At 28.2% G+C, this 24,417-nt stretch overlaps 2 protein-coding genes across 2 annotated transcripts in view; both read left to right on the top strand.

Moving 5' to 3' along the window:
* Positions 1-4,364: 4,364 nt before the first annotated feature.
* Positions 4,365-14,225, top strand: LOC113554890 (adhesive plaque matrix protein-like). Its single transcript, XM_026958976.1, has 3 exons — positions 4,365-4,457; positions 5,377-6,102; positions 13,492-14,225. Exons 1-3 carry the CDS (start codon positions 4,446-4,448, stop codon positions 13,999-14,001), a joined length of 1,248 nt encoding a protein of 415 aa, XP_026814777.1. The 5' UTR covers positions 4,365-4,445; the 3' UTR covers positions 14,002-14,225.
* A 4,275-nt stretch (positions 14,226-18,500) lies between these two features.
* LOC113554892 (cuticle protein 19.8-like) overlaps positions 18,501-24,417 on the top strand; it is a 28,290-nt gene continuing 22,373 nt past the window's right edge. The window contains 5 exon segments of the mRNA XM_026958978.1: positions 18,501-18,647; positions 19,264-19,425; positions 19,427-19,484; positions 19,743-19,797; positions 20,317-20,321. Of these exon segments, the coding sequence (XP_026814779.1) occupies positions 18,636-18,647; positions 19,264-19,425; positions 19,427-19,484; positions 19,743-19,797; positions 20,317-20,321 (292 nt within the window). The 5' untranslated portion in view covers positions 18,501-18,635.

The raw sequence follows: 24,417 nt of genomic DNA, 5'->3' as shown, positions 1-24,417 counted from the left end.
TTGTATATAAAATATATATTTATATTAAAATGAGACGGACATATTATTATCTTGTAATTTTGTTATGATTTGCTGCGTATTACGATAGCCTCTGCCTAATTATACAGGAATAGACGTGTTGTGGATACCACATGGATCTATATACGCTACATCGCCGCAGTTTGTCTTCGCGGCGAATTATCGTTTGACCGTGTACCCCAATAAGAATACAATTATTACTGTAATAATATCATTTCTGTTCGGGAAATACGATTAAATTATTGATAGACGATTTTGAGTTATTGTGCACTGTATATTGCGGTTGTGAGCGATTCAAACAACATCGAAGTATCTAGTTAATGCTGTACGTTGGTCCACAATATTGCTTCGTCTAGAGTTTCAAAATGGAAGTTTGCTTATTTTTTTATTAAGCTACTTTCTCGACGAAATGTTTATTCAAACAATGAATAAGACTTAAATATGTTAAACACACACATACACACACGCAACGTACATACATACACAAATACGCGTAAACGTACAAGAGTACTTATATACAAGTATATAACATGTATTATGTATTGTATAATATGATGTGACATACTATTATATACCTAAATAGTTCATATATTATTGTAGTGGACCTTCTCAAGAGGTATACAGTATGATTATAAAAATATAAAGAACGCTATATTTTAAACCTACACTAACACTATAACACACAGCCGCAAAAATAAAAATTCTAAAAAAATATGATAAATTTACCGTTTATAGAGTTTTATTCTTATTCTTATAATGATATTTTTTGCATACAGCTAAAAAAAGTTTTCATTATACACGCTTTGGCTCACGATTATTAATTTATTCCGTTCAGATATTTTTGTTGCAGTATTTTATAAAATGGTAGGTACCTAACAATAATTGACTGAAGACTTATGATTTTATTGTCAAAAATATAAGCCAGTTTATTGCTCAAATAATCAAACTAATGCGTAATACTGAAGCAGTAATGCATAAAACATTTTTATACGATATGAGCTAAAATACATTTGTTTTTAAATAAAGCAAGGCTATTGCCATACCTAAATTTACAATTGCAAATTCAAACCAATTTCTTTTTTTTTTACATCGTGCAGTATATTACTCTCAATAAACTGTATAAACCCGATTACTTTTCTGAAGTATTAACTCATCGGCCGAATAATATTAAAGTAACCTCGCATTATTATTTTAAATTTTTAATAAGTAAATGGTTTTATTTAACATTGTACAGTAATTCAGTACATTAGGAATGGGTTAAAGTATAATAAATATTGTACCTATTTCAAATTATACATTTGAAGCTTAGAAATGTCAATCACTACATGTCTAAATAATCATTCATTTGTAAAATATTTAAGGTAATATAGAATAATTTTACTATATTTACTAATAATATAATCATCAATAAATAAATAGGAAATACTAAAAAAAAAAAAAGTAAAATATGTCAAAATTTCATTTTGATTGATATTTTTAAGCATAAGATAAAAAAAACAAAATTACTATAAATTAAATTACCTATCAAAAAAGTATTTTTATTTATACAGGTTCACTTGAGAAAAAAAATATAGAGCTATAACTTCTGAGTAAAACATCGTTTTTTAATTGAGTTGTATTAAAAATAATTTTTATAGTTCTAAATATTTTTATTATTATTTCTTTAAGTTACATTTAAATAAAACCATTAAAAATCGTATTACAACTATAACATATGCAATATTTTAAATTTTATTTTTTCTAAATATTTTATGGTCTGTTTTTAAATGATATGTTGTTACTTATTTTGGTTTACAAATAACTTTTTACAATAAATTCTTATGATAATATACATTTTCTACGTTTTAAAACTAATGTTTTTAATTTTTAATTTATAAATTAGATTATAAAAGGTTTTCTGATTTTGATACTGAAAGTTGTTAATAAAAATAATGGCAATATCAGCATTTGTAGAAATAGTTTTATCACGTATACAAGTACATATAATTTAACAAAAAATAAGCTTACTGAATATTATATTTGTATATTGAATTGTAGAAATTTGACAAGTCATTTTTTATCATTAAATTTTTTTAGGTTTTAGGTTATTGATTCCTTTTTTGGTCATTTATGGTTCTTGTTTTGACCATCAACATTCTATCTCTAATTATTATATACCAAACATGAAAACTAAAAGTTTATAAACAAAAATATAATTCGAATATTTTAATTATTAACTAATAACAAGTCATTGCAAATATAAATTTATCGAAAGTCGTTTAATACCAGGCCTATAAATACGTGTATGAATATAAAACGTTTTAGTTACATTATATTATAAATTATTTAACATAATATTATATAATGGCGTATCGCTTAATACACACCAATATAACTTGTTCCCATTTGTCACTTTACAAATTATGTATTTCACTGTCTAACTCGAGAGAATATACCTATGTAATATACTTTATTAAATAATAATTAGAAGAACAAAATTTTAATAACAATCACTGACAATTATAGTAGATATTAAGCTAAATAATCATTTTTTACATCAGAATCGTGAGATCTAATAAATCGCTAAATGATTAGATATCTTGAAACTAGAAAGTAATTTACGTTTATAGACATCTAATTATTTATTTTTATAGTATTATCATTGTAGTAGTAGAATACGTGGTTACCAATTTAATTACCTTTAAAAATATATACTTAATTGTAATTACTTGACATAAAAACCAAACTAATTTTTATATTTACAAAATCATGAAATGGGTATATAATTTATTACAAAGTTAATTAATTTGTATTACACATAGATTGTGAGATCGATCATTTGGTAAACCAGAAAAAAATAAATGTTTTAAAATCCTTTTTTATAAATTTGATTTATATAATTAAATTTAAATACTTACCTATTTATTTTAATACATTTCTACCGTAAAAATTATTCTCAAAAGGTATAAGCTATTTGTTTGTTGTCTTATTTATTTTTTTATATTAAACATAAGATAACAAAAATGTAAAAATGTTAAATTGACTTCAACTGAATTTATTTAATTGTATTATCTAACTACAAAATTTGTCAGTGATCCAACGTATCTAATATGATGTGAACATAAAATATTAAATAACTTTATGTCACCTGATTTTCAATAAATTGCATCCTCGGTTACATATTATTATGTATTTTATTTTTTGAAATTTGTGAATTAAGATGATTTATGATATCGAAGTAATTTTACGGCAATTTCATTTATTACACGTTTTTATTACTTCTGAGCTTATCGAGAGTCAAGGTCAATAATAGTAGGCTTGTACTACATCATACGTGATCAGAATATTTTCTTATGAGACATATATTGAGAAAACGACTTAAACTGTAGCTGGTATATCCTAGTTGAGTCCATTGGCAGCTAGCACAAGGTCTTACGTATTAAAATAAGTTGTAATTATAAATATTCAACTACATTGATAGTTTTGATAAGTGATTGGATTAAAACTATTTACTTTACGTAACATGTTGGATTAAAACTCCATACGATTTAAAAAAATATGAAAATAATTTGTTTTCTAAAGTGTAAACAAGTTTAAAAATACTCTCCATATTATAATTAGCCTGATTAGCATACACGTAGTAAAATCCTAATACTGGACGACTAAACGAAACAAGTTATCATACAAACTGAAAAAGTTAAAAAATAAAACACATAACTTACAAAAAGTAAAAACACGGTATTTAGTATCATCACTGCTTATAAATAAAATAGTATATTATATATTATTTATAATAAATGGTATTTTTGAATTGATTATTTAGAGTTATATAATTTAAGAGACGAAATGCATGTGACTTGTCCGCGTATCATTGACGTCTGTTGCGATTTTATTTTTGAGGTTGTGCCTACACCAAACGTGACTCCCACCTATTAGAATTTAGAACTCTATTCGTTTACTGCAATGCCATATATATAACACTAACCGAAACAATACATTTTTTTTTTTAATTTATGTCTGGTAGTTCAAATTTTTATTTCATTTGGACTTTAGAAAGTGTTTAGGCAAAAGAAAAGTGAAATATTGTAACGTGGTCATTAGCTAACCAGTTGGTGATTCAGTCCAGTAGCAAAAATAAATAAATAAAAATAAAACCGTAACGATAAGCATAACAATAATATGTAATAACCCGGCTAGCTGGTGCTATTTCGGTAAAATTTCGCTCGGGGGAACCCCCAAACGCCCCGCCGGGATCACGTAATCCGTCTGTTCATGATGCTGGGTACGCCCTCACTACTGCCGCTGTGAACGGTTACAGTGCGCCCCGGAGGGAGCAAAACTCGGCATTCAGATTAATATATAAAGCAGATCGTTGTCAATCAACATTACTCAGTCAACGTTCAGTATTAATACACTTAACAACAACAAAAAAAAATTATTTATTTACAATGGCATTCAAAGTAAGTACCATATAGTACCATAGTATAAGTAATATTTTGTTTTAGATGTTAAGTTTTGCCTTGCAGTAAAAATAGTGTTTCAGTGTTAAATATAATATTTTTTTGAGTCTTCGGTATCATATAATTTTTATTGAAAATAAAATTGATAATGTAATGTTAGTTCAAAAAATTCATAGTGTACACAAAATTATGAGCTTACTATTACCTTATACAATACTTAAAGATTCAAGTGTTCATAAAATATACATTGGTGATTCCACGTGCTTTTCTTTAAATTGATTAATTTAATTTCATTATTTACTTAAAGTTATTATTATTTGATAATATATAATATGTGCATTATTGTACATTAATTTATAAAATTAACAGTTTTATAAAGGTATACTATATCTCAATATTTAAATAAAATATAACTTATATTTAATATCAGTTGTTGTTCAATGTATAATTTCAAATTGAATCAAAGTTATTAACGATGATAAAATATTTATTTGATTATTTTTATTTCTTTTTGATGAGAAAATTGCATAGCACGCTTTTAATTTAAACTTGGAATGCGTTTTGTACTTTACTTATACGTACATACCTGAGAAATAAGTTTTATAAAATTTATTTACCAGTTCTCTCACATTTTTTTAAAAAAATCCACGAATTTTTAGTTTCGTCTTTTTCACACATTATTAATATTTATCGTCTAATAAATTACTCAACGACAGTAAAGTCAATAGGAATAAAAAAAATGTAGATCTAATATCTAGTTTGCTATACGAAAAATTCTACACAAATGATATTATATTATAGATTTGATAATAAAGATAATTATGATAACACCAATTTAATCTTATACCTGTTGGTGTTTTTTTTTTTATGTGACATTTCATTAGAACTGCTATAAACTCGTTGTTCAATTTTTTTACAGACTGTCGCCGTCTTCGCCTGCGTGCTGGCTTCCGCACTTGCCGGTCCAGTAGCCCCCGCCTACCCGGCACCGTCTGCCTACCCAGCACAATCGGCATACCCAGCACCATCAGCTTACCCAGCACCATCAGCATACCCAGCACCAGCTTACAAGCCTGCCTCATACTCAGCACCTAAGGCATACGCCCCAGAAGCCGCATACGCCCCAGCCCCATACAACTTCGACTACAGCGTGCACGACGACTCCACCTACGACATCAAGAGCCAATCCGAATACAGTGACGGAAACGGTTACGTCAAGGGATCTTACAGCCTAGTCGAAGCCGACGGTACCAAGAGAATTGTTGAATACACCGCCGACGATGTTAACGGATTCAACGCTGAAGTTAAGAAGGAAGGAACCCCATCCTACAGCTCTGCCCCAGCCTACAAACCAGCCTACAAGGCTCCAGCTTACCCAGCTGCTCCAGCTTACCCATCAGCCCCAGCTTACCCAGCTGCCCCAGCATACTCTGCTGCCCCTGCTTACCCAGCTGCCCCAGCATACTCTGCTGCCCCAGCATACTCTGCTGCCCCAGCTTACTCTGCTGCCCCGGCTTACTCTGCTGCCCCAGCCTACAAGCCAGCATACAAACCAGCCTACCCAGCTGCCCCAGCTTACCCAGCTGCACCAGCATACCCAACTTACCCAGCTGCTCCAGCTTACCCAACTGAGTCCTACCCAGCTGCTCCAGCATACGGATACTCCACCCCCGCTCCAGCTTACGGATACTCCACCCCCGCCCCAGCTTACGCTTACTCTACCGCCGCCCCGGCCTACAAGCCATCGTACGCCGCCCCAGCATACAAACCTTCCCCGTACAAACAGTACTAATTCCTTATAAGTTCTAAGAAATGATTATTATAAATTATTGTATTTTTATGTAAATAAAATTTCAATTTGTCAATAGTTCTGTGTTTTAATCTAACTTATTGCTTTTTATTTCCTAATAATCCTGATAGCATTGATACACTTGCATACTATAAAACATAATATTCCATAATTATTTCCAATATTATTAGACGTTAATGTTAAAATATTGTAATATTATTAACGACATAAAAATTAGTCAGTTATACAGTATATCAAGTTTTATCTAGTCAAATCAGTATTCCCGTTTTAAATAATACAATTTTATAATGTCTTTTAGTCTTTTTATACATTTAAACTTATAAAAATATGTATCTCTAAATGAATTATATTAATTTTTCTTTTTATTCTATTGCTTATGAAATATTTTATTCAATTTGTTATAGGTCTACAGTTCACAGTAAAAAAGTATGCTTCAAAAAATCAAACAATTTTACAATTGTTTTGTATAATATTATAATACTAGCGTTTTTTTTAAAAAAACTATACATTTTATAATAAAAATGTAATGATATCTATAATCAACAAACAATTTGTATATTAATTATCTACTTCAAATTTCCAAATTATTGTTAGTTGTTAATACAGTGTTTAGTATTTAGTTTATTTTAGGTCTAATCTTTTAAAAATAATATAATACACAAGTTGTAGTTTGTGGTCAATTATTATTTATTTGATGGATATAAAGTATCGTTTTCAGTTTACTTTGTTGAAAACCGTTCAAATAAATAACTATATAATAGATAACGGCACTTATGGTTTGTTCGACTGTTAACATATTCGAATTTCATTGTAACTAATGGACTGTTGGCGATTTATTGCTTTTATTTCAAATTTTAGAACCAAAATGAAATACTATGTGGTTTTCGTAATTGATCTTTTCAATATGTAGTGTGGTGTATATATATATATATATACCACTATACCTATATATATAGGTATAGTATACGTATTATATTCAGGTGCATTTCATAGTATATCAGAAATGAAATAATAATAAATAACGTTTTAAATAATTAGAAAAGTTCTAATTAATATTTTTAAAGTTAAAATCAAGTATTTAACTTTTAACTTTTCAAGTGCATGAATAATTTATTGCAGAGTATTATGACACTTAATTTTAAATTAATAATGTGATTAACACGGAATTATTTTTTGCATTTAATAATGTATTATAGATGTTTGAAATTTAAATAATTGTTTGTTTACAATTATTTTTAACTATAATTATATTTTTATTAGTAAATGTAATGTTTACTATTGTTAATAAAAAATAATACTTCATACAATCGTAGCTATTATTTTTTATGAAATAAGAATAAAAATTTTTATAATAATTTCTTATCTATACATTTATTTTGATATTTATAAAATAATATTGAAATTATTAAATAAAATCCAATATTTGTATACATTATTAATATCATGTGACCTATTATTTAATCACTTGTAATTATAACGATTTAAAAGTATTCAATAAAAAAAATTTCACATTGAAATAAACTTTTTTAAAAACACAAAATAATTTGTTAAATATTGATTTGAAATTGTTAACGTGGTGTACTACAGTTATATACTACACATTTTCCATTCATAAATAAAAAAATTAAATGTCTAAATATTTTTTAGGTTTTCAGATTTTTAATTTATAAAAGCAACTTTTACTTACTAATTAAAATTTTAACAAAACTAAAAATGTGTTCCCTACAAATAGTACTATTATAGTACTATGAAAACTTATTTAAACCTTATATATCTGCATCATAGTGATACTTCTTCAAGGTAAACTGTATACCGATGATGTGAATATTTTATTACTATTTGTCAGAAAGTGAGTCTCAATGAATAACTTTTTAATTAGGCCAACTTGACATTGTACATATAAACATTTTATAAATTGACGTAATTAAAAATTATTGATTAGAAAAATATAATTGCAACAAGCCATAACCTGGTATAACATATATTATAATTGTGATAATTCTACATTTTATATTTTATTAATATTTCATCATCGAAATAACTAAAAATAAAAATGTTCAAACATTTTTGAAAACAGAAAGTTTTTTATTTTGTATTGTCTATAAAATTCCATATATTTTTTTAAATAATATGAAATCCCTTTGAATGCCTCTATTAAGTACTGTCAACACGTATTTCAGCAAACGTTTATTGTTCTTATGTATAACCCCGACCGAAGTCAATCGGTTTTAAAAATATATATAATCAAAGAACATCGCAGTAATATAACAACATCCGTCAACAACAACTCATCAACAGTGTAAATATAATTCAACGTAAATCGTCTTCCTGTCCATTAGTTGTTGAAAAAACTTACCTACTCGTTGTGTAGGTTGTTTAAATCATCACTTAATAAATAAAGATTCATAAAAAAAAAAGCAGCTAGTCGATAACAAATATACCGATATTTAATATTGTGATTGAAATAAGATATATATTTTTGTTTCATACAAGATTTTTGAAAATATATAGGTACGTTAATAATTTACACATTTTTATTGGGTAATGCATAATAATTTTATAGAATTTGAAATCGTATATATATAATTATATAGTCGGTTAATAATAGATACCATATACACTATAATTATATACCTATAGATAAAATTTAAACTCAACATATTTTAAAATTAAAAGACCTAGATAGGTACAACACAATTCGTTTGCAGATTGAACACGGGTACATCACCAATAACAATATTTGATTTACATTCTATATGAAAACGAAAACTCAATGGATTTCTGTGGTCTATTGCAAGGCAATATGTATCAATGTAAAAAATCATTAAACAGATACAAATAATAGCATTAAAAAATACGTAGCTCTGGATTTGATCGTCATTGAACAAAATCATAAAATATAAGTTTTCGGTTGAAAACCAAAATATTTTTAATTTATTTCATTACAAAAATCTGGTTCTTCTCTAACTCAATAAGTTTTTTACTATAATTGCCAATTGTTCATCATATAAATATTATACAATGGATAAACATTAAAAGTAGAAGTGATATTATTATCTATTTATTTTTGGTAAAAGTGAAAATAATAAGAGGGTTAGAATGTAGATATAGAAAAATGAATAAAATAAAAACAACATTCCACATACTCAGGTATGGACTCCCAATCAATACTTCTGAATGTGAGGGGACCTAAAGTGTTTATATCTTTTTATAAAATGTTGACTACTGAAACTCGCTTTCTGCTATAGTTTTTATTTTATAAGTGCTAGGGGAAGTGGGTAACTCCTAATTTACACTTTTATGTAATAATTATAATTAACCATAATTAAAATCCGTTGCGTATTGAACGATATTGCTTGTTGGAATTTAATTAATACTTAACGATTATTTTTCTTTGTAGAATTTGTTTTTCCTATTTGTTAAAAAAAAAATATTTTCTGTCGATAAAATTGACATAGAAATTTATTATGAACACAGTGGAAATTGTTAACATGTGCCTTTGACAATGTATATTATTTAAAATAATTTGATATCTATAGCTGTAACAAGATGTTGTAGAAATAAAATGCAACATTTTTAAGTGTAGTACTTGAGTACTTTGCAATGTATTATATATATTTTATAACATTCAAGTTAAATAAACTAAAATAAGAAAACGTCCGTTACGAAATCAAAATAATCAATTCTTATTAATGAAGAAATCAATTTTAATAATAGACGGATTGGCGTCAGTACTGCTGCTTTACAATATTCTCAGCATAGTATATAATTGGTATACGAGTTCCGAACAGTTTTCTTACTCGCGATGGCTATAGGTATAATAATATAAGTTCATTAAATTCGGCCTTGTCTACATCGTCCCACAATATCATTGATCTCTCGACCCCTTTACTCTCAAACTCATCATGTACACCTTGTAATTCAAAAAGCCTGAACACGTTGAGGTTCATCAGTTACCAATCGATGTATTTCATTTTTAATTCGATATTTTGCATGTCATGACGTATAAGACTTGTTATATTATAAAATTTATAAACCTTAGAGTAATGATTATAAACACTAAACAGTTAATTTATGCACCTTGTAAAATAATGTTCTATGAACAATAACTCTCGATTGTTTTAGTTATAAGAATTTTAATAAATTATTACAATTTATGAATTTATTATAAATTTAATAAAATATAAGTTTTATTTTTAATTTTCTAAGCGTTAGAACTCCGGGTAGAACCAAATTGACATAAATACGATTGTGTTTGTACACTAAATCTGCGTGTGTGTATTATAGCGATCAATTAAAATTTAATTTATTTTTAATATGCGTAAAAGTAGATGCCACAGTTTTATAGAGGTCTGTAGTCAAAATGTACTCACAGTTATATTTTGTACAGTTGTACGATTATCACATGTATATTAAAACTAGCTATAATATACTATTTTTATTATAACATTTTAATGATAAAATGGTTGTTTTCTATTTTTAATTTTTATGTACCACGATTTATTGTATAGTTAAAATTAATTATATGTTTCATTTTCAATAAATACGGCCATATAAAAACATAATATAATTGAATTCTTTATAATATATAGTTGACTGTATAGCAACTAAAGTCTAAAATTGTTTTAATATTTTTCTATAAAATTATTCTATTGTAAATTGTATTACAATATGTTATTATATGCGAGAAATGTAATTTCTTTATGTAAAAAAATATTGAAAAGTTGATATATATTTAGTATATTGTAATCTAAGAAACTTTAAATATGGGTGTGTCATAATGTTATATAACTGTTAAATACTAAATCTAGAAATGGATTACATTTCGAGAGTGAGTGAAATATTATGTATGTACAGAATATTATAAAACATGCTCTCATTAATTTCTTACATATTGACATTTAAAAATAAATAATCTTCTAATAACACCGATAAAATTAACTCATTTTTAATAAAAACATATAGATATATATTTTTATATTGGATCACACATGAAAATATATATTATAATTTATAATCAAATTGCAATTATTTTAAATGTACTAAATGTGATTTAATATAATATAGTACTATCAACCAATTACACATTGTATGACTACAAAATATGAAGTTAAAGCATAGACATTAGTTTTTAAATTTGGTAAAAAAAATGTATTGTAGCATTATAAGAACACTAAGCGAATTGAAATTATTGAAATCAGAAAACTCAATTTAAATATAAACTATGAACCTAATCGTAATTGTTGTAATGCAGTTATATTAATTTATAATATTATATTATAATATTTATTACTTATAATTATACATATTATACAGTTATTTATTAATAAATACATGATTTAATAGTTTTCACAATCCATAAAAATTCATATTAACTAATATTACTCTTTAATTTACGAAAAAAATGCAATCTTTTTTCATAAAAAATGGCATTTGTTTTAAATTATTAAAATTATCTTATTAATAAATTCTAAGAAGGTAGAAAATTTTGAGTCCTTTTTAAATTTAAGCACTTTAACAGTAATTTATACAACAACATTATGACTTGTCTTGTATTCTATATTATCCAAAATAATAAAATATTAGAATAATAATTTTTACTTCATCGTTTAAAGTATAATATTTAAATATATACGAGGTTGACGTAAATAATACCCAATAGTAAAATCAGATGATTTTAAAACATTTTTGAAAAATGTGAATTTAATTGATAACCTTGGAAACCCGAACATGGATTTAAATCCTAGTTTAAAATTACTTAGAAAACTCGAAATAATGGTTGAATCTATTTAATCGATGTTTTAGAAAAAAGTATGTGGAATAAAATATTTTTCATCATTAGTACTTACTAATAACGTGAAAAATGCAATATATATATAATATATAGTGTTATACAATGACAGTAAATTTAATTATTTTGATATAAAAGCATAATATGTCACCGGTCATTTGATCGATTAACTGTAGCACGAAGACCTTCACCGCGTTTATTCAGGTTTCCGAGATTATAACAGACGGATAAATTATAGCGAACACACCATGTCTTCATTCGCGAAATTATTATATAGTTTTTTCTTCTTTTTCGTCTATTACGTCGGTACCAAAAGAGGATTAAATAATTGTGTTGCGCGTACAGTACCTATCTTGGTGGAGCAACATGTTGGTGCCCATTGCTTGAGGGGAAACCGGACGACCCGGTGACCCCCTTGGGCGCGCACGCCCTCGCGTGTTTGTCCACTCGCGCGAGCGCACGTCGTTGCCCCCCCTGGACAGGGCAAATCTCGCAATACTTGGCCGTGTGTATATATACCAGCGAAGACCATCCGATCAACCACAGTCACCGACAATCCACACTACGAGTACTATAACAGACGCTCGACAACTCCAACACAAAATGTTCTCCAAAGTAAGTGAAATTAGATATTATTATTAAACTACGGCGCGGGCACACACGATCGTTCGAATATAAGTTTTATTCTCGACGGTAACAATATTTACAATATCGAATAAATTCCACACTACGTCGTCGCCATCACAGTATTTATTGAGAATTAATTCTCGTCATAATTCAACTGACTTGAGTTTTTCAATAGTTTTTAGTTAATGTATGCGTCTAAATACATCGGGAATAAATTGCATTTCATAAAGACCTTCTTCCATTAATCGTCTTACGATCGCCGCTATAAAAATGTATTGAAACCGTACAAACGCCGAACGATTAGGTAGTAACGAGCGATCTGCGACCATTAGTAAAACACGAATGGATCTAGTTCGGATTAATTATAGACGCGGATTAACGGTAGTGTGCAGCGGCAGCCAGCCAATGTTACTCAATCCGTGCGATCGTGCGCACACGTAACAATACAACACTTGGGCGCACCGTTATCGACCGGTTTCCATAACTTTTACTCGCCGGCCGACCAACGGACCGCACATAATAATAATAGGTACCGTCATTGTCGTCACGACTAGCTCTTCGAACAAGGTCGTACGCGTTAACTCCGATAAATACTCATCTATCCAGCTATACTATCCTTATACGGATCGCCGATGGTTAACCCTTTCTCTCTTTTTCTCGCACACACCGTGATTTCGGCGCGAAAACACTACACCATATACCGCTTTAACAGTTTTAAGACAAACGGCCGTTTAACAATTTAAATATTTTTTCAGTTAATCATCTTCGCGGCTTGCGCCGTAGCCACTTCCCTGGCTGTCTACAAGGAACCTTCCTACCCATCTTACCCAGCTGCCCCGGCTTACCCAGCCCCAGCCTACCCGGCCGCCCCAGCTTACCCAGCACCAGCCTACCCAGCTGCCCCAGCATACCCAGCTGCACCAGCATACCCAGCTGCCCCAGCTTACCCAGCTGCACCAGCCTACCCAGCGGCACCGGCCTACAAGCCAGCCCCGTACTCCGCCCCTAAGCCGTACGCCCCAGAACCAGCCTACTCCGCCCCGTCACCATACAACTTCGACTACAGCGTACACGACACCTACACCGGTGACATCAAGAGCCAAAACGAATACGCCGACGCCAACGGTTACGTCAAGGGCTCCTACAGCCTTGTAGAACCCGACGGCAGCAAGCGCACCGTGGAATACACCGCCGACGACTACAACGGTTTCAACGCTGAAGTCAAGAAGGAAGGTGGATACCCAGCACCAGCCGCTTACTCCGCACCGGCCCCGGCCTACAAGCCCGCCCCAGCCCCATACAAGCCCGCGTACTAATAACGCCAACGTCTCAAACCACTGAACGTTGTATCTCATACGCCGACATCACCATTGACGACTTCGGAGACTGTTTTAAGTCTTAGAACATTTTCGTAACTGTATAATACACGCAACCTCATGCGTGTGCTTTCTCATATATATATTTATGTATTTACTATTGTCATCGGTTTCATCTTGTGTTTTTTTTTGTAAATAAACGTCATCCATGTCGTAACAGATAACGAATTGTTCACTATTTATGTTATTATTGTTACTATACCTTTTATGACGAGAAGTTCATTACTACTTTCCATTTTCCACGCCGTACATGTTGATGAGCAAAATATGTGTTTTGTTCCTCAAGGCGATCGGCCTATACGATTACTATACATAGGTAGTACGCATATTATATTACACTGCAGTACCAATATGGTTTATAGTATAGTCCACGTACAATTCATGACGAACAAACGTCATGATCTTACAATAAAAATGTGTATTTTGTAAATGATTTATGGCGTACAGTTTCTTAACTTTATGTTTCTCAGGAATATCGACCATTTTTTATTTATTTAATTTATAGCATACATTAATCATTATAAACCATTGGCATTCTTCTTGTTTTACTATTTTATACTTTTTTATTTAGTGGTCGTCAAATTATATTAATCTCAATATGCATATTTTTTAAATATACACGCATATGATTGCATTATTTATTTTAATATTTAGTTCAAATCTAAGTTTTGCTTTACTGCTAGTACTCACTTTATGAAATGTAAATTTCAATAATATTTTATGTTGTTATATTCATCAACTTATCAAGTTAATATAATGCGATTTATTACACGAGGTATTTTTGAGAGAAAAAATAACATCGTAATGTATGGTTTTGTTTCCTATTTTCATCATAAAAAACACGAAAGGTTTAGAGAATTCTTAATAATAAAGAATATAAAATACGTTAAAAAAATTGAAAAAGTACGTAAGTACGGTACATGCAACCATCGGGTATATATATATATATACCACGATAAACAAAATAAGGAAAAGTGAATGTTTTATTTTTTTTATTTGTTCATACACGAGTTATTAATATAATATATGTATATCTAATAATGAACGTTAAACATGTGATGATGTTAAAACAAAACAATACAGTAAAGTAAATGTATATTTATTAATAGCACGTGCATAAGACTTACGTGTTTTATGATAAAATCATTCTTCACGCATGTCCCGAGTGGTTATGAAAGTTCATGCAATATAAATTATTATAATAATGTTCAACGTAAATTGTTTATATTGCATTTAATATATTCTAAAGTATTCGAAGTTAGTAAGTAGGTAGAAGAAAATAAAATCAGTGCTTATGTATTTACTATTGTTTTTCTCAAATAATTTTTGCATAAACAAAAATGCGCATATATCTACTTAAATAATTTTCTATTGTTTCAAATTACCTATGTGTTTTTTATTTCACCACTATACATATTATATTATATTAAATTTAAAATCTTATGAACATATTGCCTTGTTTTTGAATGTATAACATGTACAATTTTGAGAGTATTTATGTTGGAATTGAGCCTGATTTATCTTGCATCAAAGTTTCATGCTTTAATTTTGGAACAAAAAATAAAAAATGAATTTAAAAAATTTGAATTACCAAGATTAATTGAATAAAATAGTTCATATTAGTACAATGGGGTTTTAAACAGCTATTGATGATTAAACAATACTGAAAATTCATGATGTAATAACAATTAGTATAAAATAGATATTATTTTATTGCTTATTGTGTTTTACAACAAATAAATGAATAGCTTATAATTGAAATTTCAACTAAGGAATCTTGTTATTTTTAATAATTGTTTAAACATTGATTATTATTACAATAATTTAATTATTAACATATATATACAACGTATATTATTTATTTTTACATAACACTGATTAATGGTTATGATTGATTCTTTTTATTTTATCATGTTATTATTATTTTTTCAAGTTAACCGAATGCATTATTTTATATTTTAGATACGTATTAAATACATAAGTTATACTTTTAAATATTGTTTACATAAGTATCTTATGGTTGTTAAAATAGATATATCTTAATAATAATAATATATTTAATTATATTAAACGAGCCGAAGCTGAATAGTATAGATAGTTTAATGAACAATATTACAAAATAAATAGAACAATACATACAATAAGAATCTAAAAAATAGTATTAAAATTGATTGGTAAGCCTATTATTACATATAAATGTTGTTAAAGTGAGCATTTAATACCTCCTTTAGTGATGATAAGGAAAAATCAACTCTCGTCTTACTTTAGACAAATAATGAAGTAAATAATCTTAAACTCAGGGAAGTAGTAAGATTGCCTATTCTATTTGCCGTTTATTGAAAAGGGATTAATAAATATAATATTTTATATCGCATTATCTAACTCTAACTAGAAACTACTATGTTATGTAATAGCTATTAGTTATTGAAATAAATGGTTTAATAATAATTTATTTTCTATTGTTGAATTTTTCATTTGTAATTAAATAATTAATATGTAAAATTAACTTGTATGGTATATTTTGTTGTAATTAATTGTAGTTACTGACACGTATAATGTACATGCTTTACCTGGAATGTTTTAATAATTTACTTTTAAATAAATATATATATATATATATAATTTTTCAAAGCATAATTACTGTATTTTATCTTTATATTTTATATTATATGATGCTTATACTCATTTGAAATTAGTTGCAATACATAATGCAATTAGGTACTTCACAAATTTTAAGTTTGACTCTTAAACCCAAATATTGTATATTATTCGCAATGCTTGACTTGGAAATAATATAATAGAGATACTCTAGAATTTAGCTACTTTAAAAAAAATTAACGCCCCTCGCATTTTTGAGGTATAACAAGTACCTTTTTTTAAAAAAATAACGTACATTATACATGTACAATAATAATCCTAATAATAGATCAGTGATTACCAAGTTTTATAGATATTATGCATATACCTTGAACGATTACTGGTTACCAAGATTCATATAGATAATGAATCAGTTTATCACTTACATCATCATAGTACTATAAAATATCTATGGTATTCATCCGATACTTACTTATCAATTACTACGTATTAAATATCAAATATCAGTATAATTATAATTCAAAATTTCAAGTACATTTTTTAATATTTATATATTTTGCACAATAATTTAAGTTGAGAAATTGTATGAAAATAGGCAAAATTTAATAAAAACCCGTTAAATGCATTTCTTTTTTAAAAAAGAAATGGTACGCTACTGTATCTAAAAAAATAGTTGAGGTACTCAGTCCCCCTGATTACTCGTGTAGTATACGCACGTTAAAATAATATGCGAATACATGTATTTAATATTGTTATAAAAATATCACGCAGTATATGACTATTTTTCCAAGGTTTTAAATTGAATTTAACACATCTATTAAGTTATACTCGTATAAACGTATTATTAAAATACGTAAATAGTAAGAACAATACATTTAATATATCATCAATTCGTCAAAGTTTAATCTATTATATCTATTCCTGTAAATTTAATGGGACCAGTGTACCTATAATACAGGTGGTATGAAGTGTATCTAAAAATATCACTGTGCATACGTTTTGTATACGTAGGACATATACTTATTAAGGCAACGCAATGAACTATTCATATTATATTTGGTATAAAAAAATATATAAAATATACAATCAACGTTTCAAACAGCTCTTTAAAAAGTATCATGTTGGTTTTAAAATACACTAGAGTACCATAATTGTTTTTATAGTAAAATTTGTTTAAATTTCATTGATACTCAAAAATGTATTAAACTTTAAATTACACCATACACTATACATTGTATTACTATATAGTATAAACTTAATATAAACAAATGAATGTTATAATTGTATTATATTTTTCAATAAATTTAAAAATATTTTTTTTTATCAATCTTACTAGTTATTACATGGCGTCCATAAAATCGCATTTTAAGTTAAAATATAGGTGCATAATATTATAATATTGTTGTTAAGCACTAAATATTTAAATAACATAATGTAGGTAACAAATAAATGAGATATTGATTTAATTAAACTATTAAACACGTGCGGTAGCATGAACATATTTCGGTGATCATTTGTGAACATCTAGACAATATTCTAAGAATGACCTAGTTAAAAATACTAGCCCATAGGAACGGTCATACTAACTCTTCGTGATTTTAGTTTGGATTAATTGCGCATCGAAAAATATAATAATATAACACACATTGTAACATTATCACGCGGTGTTACGCCGAGATATGGCGTAATAACATGCCGGGTCCCCTTTGTCTGAGGGGGAAATCGGTCAATCGGGTGACCCTCTTGGGTGCATACGCCCTCGCATATACGGTATGCATGTTGTGTGCACAGACGCGTTGACCCACCACGCATCAATGGCGAACGGCATCGCCCCCCCAAGTTAGGGCGAGCCCGGTAACTGTACACTCGATCGCGTGTATATATAGCAGTGTGGACCAACCGATTAACCACAGTCATCTACGACCAACACGATTAACTGTGCTGCAGTAACAATCATTCGACAAAACACATACAAAATGTCCGCCAAAGTAAGTGATTTTGCACAATTATTAACTCTAAGCTACCGACATCGTATTTCATTGTACGTTTTACGGGCTTTTTTTCACAACGCGTTCATACTAATTTTTACCTAGACACCTTTTCTACGCGCACACACACTTCAATGCCATTCTGTGAAAACCGATATTTTCCAACGTCACGAACACTCGAACGCGGCTAACAATTTTGTAAACGATCGTATTACCGTTATTCGATCTAATAGGAAATATATAGAAGGGAGTTTGCGTGTAGCTACACCTGTTGCCGGTCAACGTCACCCGATTTGCGTAATCGCGTGCACACGTAATCACAAAACTTGAGCGCACCACGATTACCACCGCCGCGATCCGACCGGTTTCCATAACTTTTACTTGCCAACGACCGGCGGACGCACTCTTATAACAAGGTCGCACTGTTAAACACCGATAGCACACTATAGCCTCCGGCGATCGCTTGTACAATCCTTATATGGGCCACCGATAGCTAACCATTTCTCTATTTTTCGTACGCATACTACGATTTAATGGCGCGAAAAACACTACACCATAGACTGCTTAAACAGTTTTCAGATAAACGGTCGTTTAATAATTTGTTTTTTTTTTTCAGTTGATCATCTTCGCGGCTTGCGCCGTAGCCACCGCCCTGGCTGTCTACAAGGAACCTTCCTACCCGTCTTACCCAGCTGCCCCGGCTTACCCAGCCCCAGCCTACCCGGCCGCCCCAGCTTACCCAGCACCAGCCTACCCAGCTGCCCCAGCATACCCAGCTGCCCAGCTACCCAGCTGCACCAGCCTACCCAGCGGCACCGGCCTACAAGCCAGCCCCGTACTCCGCCCCTAAGCCGTACGCCCCAGAACCAGCCTACTCCGCCCCGTCACCATACAACTTCGACTACAGCGTACACGACACCTACACCGGTGACATCAAGAGCCAAAACGAATACGCCGACGCCAACGGTTACGTCAAGGGCTCCTACAGCCTTGTAGAACCCGACGGCAGCAAGCGCACCGTGGAATACACCGCCGACGACTACAACGGTTTCAACGCTGAAGTCAAGAAGGAAGGTGGATACCCAGCACCAGCCGCTTACTCCGCACCGGCCCCGGCCTACAAGCCCGCCCCAGCCCCATACAAGCCCGCGTACTAATAACGCCAACGTCTCAAACCACTGAACGTTGCATCTCATACGCCGACATCACCATTGACGACTTCGGAGACTGTTTTAAGTCTTAGCACATTTTCGTAACTCTATATGCCTACACGCAACTTCATGCGGGTAAAGTGTGTATTTTTTATTTTGTACACACATTATTGTCATCAATATCATCTTAGTTTTTTGTAAATAAATTTTTTTCGTGTTTTCCACAAAACATTGAGTGTTTATTTTATTTTTGAGTAGTTCATAACCTATTTTTCGTATTATATATACGTTTTATAAATTGCGTTCGTTTTATTTTTATTTTATTTTATATATGAAGTAATGCAGTAAAACGCTTTCCTTTGTATAATAATAATCATCAAAACATCTTAAACAGTTACACAGTATTATTTTATATTATAATATCATGAGCTTTTTTAATATCTTAACTAGACAGCAACATAGTTAAATCGTAAAGTTTAAAAACTATTTATAGGTTGGTTAATTAGTACTAGAAATAGTCCTAGTTAAAATCAAAATATTTACCATGATATGAGCAGTATAATTACGAGTATTTTACACATTTTTATATAGTTTTTATTTTTTGTCGTAAAAAAAGTTATTTTTATAATATTGTGTTCGTATATCATTTCATAATTTTATAATAAGTTTATTGTTCTAATACAAGATCACTAGTGAGTTACATCAAATTAATTTTTAATTCTTCTTAAAGTAATATTTAAATTGCTTACATCAAACCCCATTAAAAGCATATATTGTAATATTATGGCTTCTTATAAAAGGGCGCTATACTCATAAGCGTCATCTCTGTATACAAATGCATGACATAATATACATTCTGAAGAAGCTATTTAACTCTTTTATGGTGCATATAATAGTGCATTTACTTATTATAAAACGTAAAAGTAAGAATAATATCTAGAGAACATTATAGGTTATTTTATATTTAAATTATTAGAGAGTGTTTAGTAATTCATAATGTCCAAACAATTAAATAAATTAAAATTTTCATAAATAGCTTTTAAATTAAAATATAAAAAAAATGTATGATATTCACTAGATAATATTCATACTTTTAAACTTGATAATAGCTAAATTCAACGCAATATATATTAAATGAATTCAAAACATACAATTTGCTAAGTTACATTATTTTTTTAAAACAGAAAAAACGCATACAGATGTGACATTCTCTTAAAAATATAAAGATACAATATTAGTCATCATATTATAATAATCCTAAAAAAGGGTGTGAATTAAATGAATGCAAATAACATTTTTAGATAATATTAATAATTGTTTACAGAAATACATAAACAATTTTGAATATATAATATTTGTATTATTAGCCATGTATAATATTTTTTTATATACAGTTATATCGTTTTTGACAACAGAAGCCTTTTATGTTTCAAAGAATAATATAAAAACATATGTTTTCTAAGCAGATCAGCAAGTATTCCAAAAGTTTCATGTAACCCAGCAATCAACAGCTAGAAAATGTATTCTAAATGATATGTTGAATAGGTAAATATGGTATAAATATATATTATTATATTAATAAATTAAATACTAAATATTCAATAAAAAAATATATCAACCTACCGTAATACTAAAAATAAAATAAGGCATTGTATATATATATATTTTAAAAAACATATCACGAAATAGATATTTAGTATTACTTAGTATATAAGTTGAGAGATCATTTCCTCTCAGATACATCATTAAATTGGAATTTAAATTAAAATTCTAACACCCACAATAGTGACCTATTTGACACCCAATGTACAGCACAGTCGTACACACTTAAATACAAAACTACTGAGAAACGAAGAAACAATGCAGACCAATTTCAACTAAGATTTCTTTCTAGTGCCAAAATTATCATGTCGAGAAAAGTTCCAATCTAATAATTTTCCTGATAGTATCGCTATCTCGCTCGCTCTTATATATTTACATCAAATATACATTATATTTGTTTCTATTGAATTTAAATTAAATAAAATGTCCTATACTCATAATACTTTAGTATTAATATAATATAATATATTTATTCCATATTTGTAATTTTGTATTTACTCATTAATATGTACTCAATATAAGTGATCATTATATGAATCTTATACGAATAATATTGTGAAACATAGATTTATTATTTTTTTTAATTTTTAAACAGCTTGTGACAAAATAGAAATGGATGGTCGTTTTAGAATACCATTTCAACTTAGTTATTCTATAAATTTAAGCTATTAAATACTTATTTTACGATATATCTATTATTTTTATTAATCTTTGACTGTACTCTCAAGCTCAATTCATTTATTATACACTTACAATACTAATTTTGTCCGTTAAGAGTACATGGACATTTAAAATCATAAAATGTTTGTGAAAACCGTAAAAACTTAAGTCTTTATAAGGAAAATATATTATAGATGAGAAATCAAATCCATAAACGATAAAAAAAAAAACAATCATTTCTATGTCGTTATTATTGTTTTTATTTATTTTTGTTCATATAAATAAATTATTTGAATTTTAAAAAATAAATATTTTGAACAAAATAAATATTGTAAAAATATAACTATTTTTGTATTGAAAAATTGAAAAAAAAAACAATACTATGACATGGAAAATATTATCTTCTTTACCGTATTATATAGTTCACATATGATTTCATGATTATGACTAGCTTAATTATTTATTTTTTCTGTAGAACTATTGTTCTAATAATACCATATAGGTAACTAGACAAATTAATATTATTCAATTATATTGATAGTTATATATTCATGGTTTTTATTATCTATATACGATTATTAACTTTGAAAACTGTCCAAAACAGTTTTTTTTTTTTACTTAAGTATTAATGAATTTTTAATAAAATTGTATTTTATTGTAAATTTTATTATAATTTGTTATGTTTTGAGTTTATGATTTATGCCTTAGTGTTGTTATTATTAGTTATAATTTATTCTTTAACTTACAGCACTTTTTATTATTTTTTATTGTTAACTTAAAGTGATACATTTTAATTTATTGTAAATATTTTATTGTACGTATATTATTCTTTCCGACACAAGTATTTGTGGTTGAAAATTAGATATCATCTTTGTGTTACATGACTTTGATTTAATATTCATGTATAATATTTTATATTGTTGTTCATTGTTTCATCGTACTTTAAATTATTTATAACACAATATGTAAAATACTAACATTAATAAAATACTTTTTAGTATTTTTGAGAATTGAAGTAAGCGTGATAAGTAGAACTACATAGAATTTTATAACCTTCAAGATTGGGAAGTATTAAAACTGCCTATATAATTCGCCGTTAATACTTACTGGCAATTTTTATAATGTATATTTTGTTGTTTTATATTCTCGTATTATATTAATAATATGCATTGTGTATATTAATATTTTATTAACCACAAAAACCAAGTTTAAGTTTTAACAAATAAACTTGAAGTTGTCAAAATAAATACATTTTATCATATTAATACATTTTAAAAATGTTGTGTAAATATTAAGAAAAGTTTGTTTGTATTATTCACCTTAAGATATAGATAAAATATTAAATAAAATTTAGCATATAACTTTTTGAAATTAATACAATTTAAGTTAACTAATGAATAATTATAGTTGATACAACCTAATTATTAATATGTATTAATATGTTATGTTCACAGAACTTTTTAACCAGAAGATTTTTTAAGTTTAAGAGAGATTACCCTATCAAAACCATTTATTTTTCCGTATAACACAAAATATCAGTAATTATTGAAAACTATAATCTATGTTCACAGCACCATTTTAAAAGACGATTAGTCTTTAATCATACATTTTATCCTCACACAAACTATTTTTAAAATTATTCATAAAAAAATTGTTTCAAGTAAAAATAATATATATAATAATGTATTTATTTTTTTAATTAATTTATGTTTTTTTATTTCTTAAAATAATTTTTTTTTAATAATTTGAAGAAAAAAAAACATTTGTTTGAAAATATAGTTTATGGTTAAAGACTGTGTAATCCTCATGTAAAAAGGTGCTGTGAACATAGATTATGGTTTTTGAGAGTCACTGACATTTCTGTTACACTGAAAAATAAATGGCTTTAAGCAAATAATCCCACTTAAACTTATAAAATCTCCCGGCTAAAAGTGCTATTGACATACAAATAAATATATTACTTTTAATATAATAATTTTGATATTTCATAAGTTTTTTTATAATAAAAATACATAATTATTATATTTAACTTAAAATATAAATATTGTTTTTGAGAAGTATAGCCAATTTAAATAGATTAAGAAAAAAATATTTATGCCAAAAATAATTAACAACTGACTTTAGAGTTTAAATCATGCACAAAACAAGGCAAAACTCTGTTATCGAATTGGAATAAGTCCAAGCTGTTGTTTTCCAATACAACTACATTGATAACTCAATATTTTGCGTTGGCATACTACAATGCTATGGATTTAATATTTATCTATATTTTAATGCTTGGGAGCATTTTTACGACAAAATTTCTATAATTTTATGAAATATATAATATAATAATATTGTAATATAACATTATAAAT

This window comes from Rhopalosiphum maidis, chromosome 2 (genome assembly GCF_003676215.2).
Source record: "Rhopalosiphum maidis isolate BTI-1 chromosome 2, ASM367621v3, whole genome shotgun sequence".
In the NCBI taxonomy this organism is placed as follows: Eukaryota; Metazoa; Arthropoda; class Insecta; order Hemiptera; family Aphididae; genus Rhopalosiphum; species Rhopalosiphum maidis.
Note: the sequence above shows the minus strand (reverse complement) of the source record. Positions and strands in the feature narration are given on the sequence as shown.

Bases quoted from the DNA above. Each gene is read 5' to 3' on its own strand.
- LOC113554890 (XM_026958976.1), top strand. The intron at 6,103-13,491 runs GCTCCAGCATAC...GCTGTCTACAAG, and splicing joins CAACTGAGTCCTACCCAGCT to GAACCTTCCTACCCATCTTA.